The following is a 3,405-nucleotide window of genomic DNA, read 5'->3' as shown; positions in this document are numbered from 1 at the left end:
TGAGCGACAACTCGAAAATTAGCGAAAATTCAAAATTAAAAAAGATAATATAAATAAAAATAATGGTAAACTAAACTAGGATACTTATTCATCCATTTCCAAATTAAGAGATGTTATTAAGAGAGTATCAAATATTAATAATCTTATGTAGCAAATCACCACTGGTCTGGGCCTGGGCTGAAAATTGACTTGACCATTACAATATTGTAGAGGTAAATTTTGAAAATCTTTTGAAAAATGGATAGTACAATCACCACTATGATTAAGTATCTAAATTTACTTGCCTCATAATATGTGAACACTACAAAAATAAACTGGATTCATCTATATAAACTACCAAAACTGAAAAAACAAAAGATATTGGAAAAACTCTATAAATACTAGGCTTCTACGTTACAAAGTTCATATCACATAATAACTCTTAGTAATAAATACTAGTTATATCATAATTATCTTTGAGAATGAGTACTAGACTGATTAAGGGTCGCAAAAGTGTTTGTCTCGCGAAGATAGAAAATAAGAATAATCGACAAGTGTCTTTCTCAAAACGCCGAAATGGTGTCTTCAAGAAAGCAAACGAGGTAGCCGTTATGACGGGTGCTGAAGTTGGCATCATCGTGTTTCCACCAGGTAATTACAAGCCTAGTTACATATTTTTGGTCATCTATATATACATGATATACCATCAACAAATATAACTTTTTAAGCATAAATGTGCATTAAACATACAAATCCAAGATCTTGAACATAATAATTAATCTCACATAACTTTAAAGCATCATAAAAAAATACCTAGCGTGGGAGGTGTTATTACGGTAGATTAACTAATTTCTCTCCTTTTTTCCTATTTTATATTAATGATTTCTCTCCTCTTGCTCTATAGGTAACAAGCCTTACTCTTTTGGTCATCCAAATGTAAATGAAACCATCAACAAATATGTTTGCGAAGAAAGGCCTCCATCACCATCATCACCAGTCATTGATGACAAGTATGCCCAGATGTTCCGAAAAGCCAATTGTATAACACTTAACACACAACTCAATACTCTGCAAGATCAGCTGAATTTTGCGTTAAACTTGAAAAGCAAACTCAAGGAAAAGAATAAGAATTTAGAGAGCCAACAAGAGTGGTTCAGGGGTCCTATAAAGAAGATGAACTATACGGAGGCTTCAATGTTAAAATAGGGATTGGAAGATTTGCTCTTGAAGGTGAAGAACTATGGCACTGAACGTGGTTATGGTTACGAAAATGGAAAGTGGAAGGCTGAATAAAAGCTACTGCTAGTATTTTTAAATAATAGTTCGTGTTATTTATTTTTAAAGGTGCACAACCATAAAAGTTGTCGTCGTGTGACTAGGATGTCACAGGTATAAACTACAGAAATAATATTTTGCAGAAATGCAAAGTAAAGCTATCTACAACAGACCAACATGGTCTTGGTTTGCCTCTTCCCCGGCCGTATCCTGCACATACCAGGAGTTTAGTGCAGGGGTTGTTCTAGTTAATCATTTTTTTTGGGATTGGGGTATTATGTGATGTTTTGGTGAAATCTACTATGTATGCATAATCAAAAAGATGACTATGATGGAATATAAATAGAGTTATGACAATGATATTTTAGTTTCAAATAATTCAAAAAATAAAAATAAAAATAATATAATGCTATTTTTTAAAAAACTAATGCTACATGACAGATCACATATACTTATTATATTATAATTAACCAGAATAGAGTCTTCAAAATAATATCTAAGCTAGAGAGATAACCAAAAAATTCTAAAATCAAAAACTAACTTGAAAAGAATAAATTAAAGAATATAAAACAAATTTGAAAGAAATTAAGCAAAAAGAAGGAAAATGTAAACGTGGAAGGAAAATAAGAATTAGAGGCCAAACCTTTTTGTACTTTGCATTTTGCAGACAAAGGTCTAAAGTGTATTTGTTACTTCGTAAATGATAAAGAGAAAAATATTGTGAAATTAAGATAAACAATTAAAAAATATACTTTAGACCTTTGTCTGCATATCGATCGATGCCAAGGGTGAGGTAGACAGACTTCCTTGATGAAGGTCAACACTTCTTCTTTTGAGGTCAAAGACTTCCATCGGATGGTCCGAGTTACTCGATCATCACCTGCCCATAACATCATATCATCAACTTCCGTTAACCTAATTCTTGATGTAACGACTCGACCGGTCGTTTTGAGTTCTAGCACGTCGTCCGGCGATTTGAGCCTTGAGTAACTTCACTTCAGGTTTTATGACTTGTACGTGTGGTGGGAATTGAATTTCGGAAGTTCGAAATTGATTCGGATGAAAAATTCTAAATTCGGAAGCTTTAAGTTGGAAGAGTTGACTAAGGTTTGAATTCTGAGTAAAAGACCTCGAAATCGGGATTTTAAGGTTCCAATAGGTTCGTGTGATGATTTCGGACGTGGGCGTATGTTTGGGTTGAGTATCTAATCGCCCTGGAGTATTTAAGCGCTTATTATGGAAAGTTAACATTTTGAAAGTTTAAGAATTTCTTAAGTTTAACTTGAAGTGGACTTTGGTGTTATTGATATCCGTTTGAGTTTTCGATCCTTGGAATAGGTTTGTATTGTGATTTATGACTTGTGCGTAAAGTTTGGCGTCATTCCGGAAAGTTTAAGTCTGATTCGGACCCGTTCGGCGAAGTTTGAATATTTGAGAGTTTAAAGAAAGGTTTCGATCGTCAATTCATAATTTTGATATTTTTTTGACGTGGTTTGAGGCTTCGACTAAGTCCGTATCGTGTTTTGGGATGTGTTGGTATGCTTGGACGGGATCCCGGGGACCTCGAATGCGAATCGGATTGGAAACAGATCGAGTTTGGGCTTGGAAGAATTGCTGAGGCAACTGTGATCTGGTGCAATCGCACCTACGTGGAAAGAGCCATAGGTGTGAGACCGCAGAAGCAGCCCTGGTATCGCAGAAGCGGTTCGGTTTGAGGTTGGTTAGATTCGTAGGTGCGAGGACTTTACCGCACATGTGGGTGTGCCAATGCGGGCAGAGGAGCGCAGAAGCGGAAGCGTTCTAGGGCTGGAAGATCGCAGGTGCAGATGTTGTAGAGCACCTACGGAGCCGCAAGTGCGGTCGTGGGCGTGCAGGTGCGGAAGGCTGCTCGAGCTAGGGAGTTCGCAGATACGGGTGGTTTTCGCAGAAGCGGATGCGCATATGCGATTGTGCGCCCGCAGAAGCGGAAAGCTGGCATCTTGGGGGAAAGCCGCATCTGCGAGGTAGCTTCCGCAAAAGCGGAGCCACAGAAGCTCAAGGAGTTCCGCAGATACGGGAAATCGACTGGGCAGAATATATGTGCTAGCCAATGCGGGATTTGCCCATTTCATCTCATTTTTCTATCTTGTAACCGATTTTGGGGCGATTTTG

General features: G+C 37.4%; 1 protein-coding gene across 1 annotated transcript; it reads left to right on the top strand.

Annotated features, from left to right (window-relative positions):
- The first annotated feature begins 590 nt into the window (after positions 1 to 590).
- Positions 591 to 1,185, top strand: LOC107823135 (agamous-like MADS-box protein AGL61). Its single transcript, XM_016649731.2, has 2 exons — positions 591 to 630; positions 884 to 1,185. The coding sequence occupies exons 1-2, from the start codon at positions 591 to 593 to the stop codon at positions 1,183 to 1,185; spliced, it is 342 nt and encodes a 113-aa protein (XP_016505217.2).
- Positions 1,186 to 3,405: the final 2,220 nt, after the last annotated feature.

This window comes from Nicotiana tabacum, chromosome 19, assembly GCF_000715075.1.
Source record: "Nicotiana tabacum cultivar K326 chromosome 19, ASM71507v2, whole genome shotgun sequence".
Lineage (NCBI taxonomy): Eukaryota > Viridiplantae > Streptophyta > Magnoliopsida > Solanales > Solanaceae > Nicotiana > Nicotiana tabacum.
Note: the sequence above shows the minus strand (reverse complement) of the source record. Positions and strands in the feature narration are given on the sequence as shown.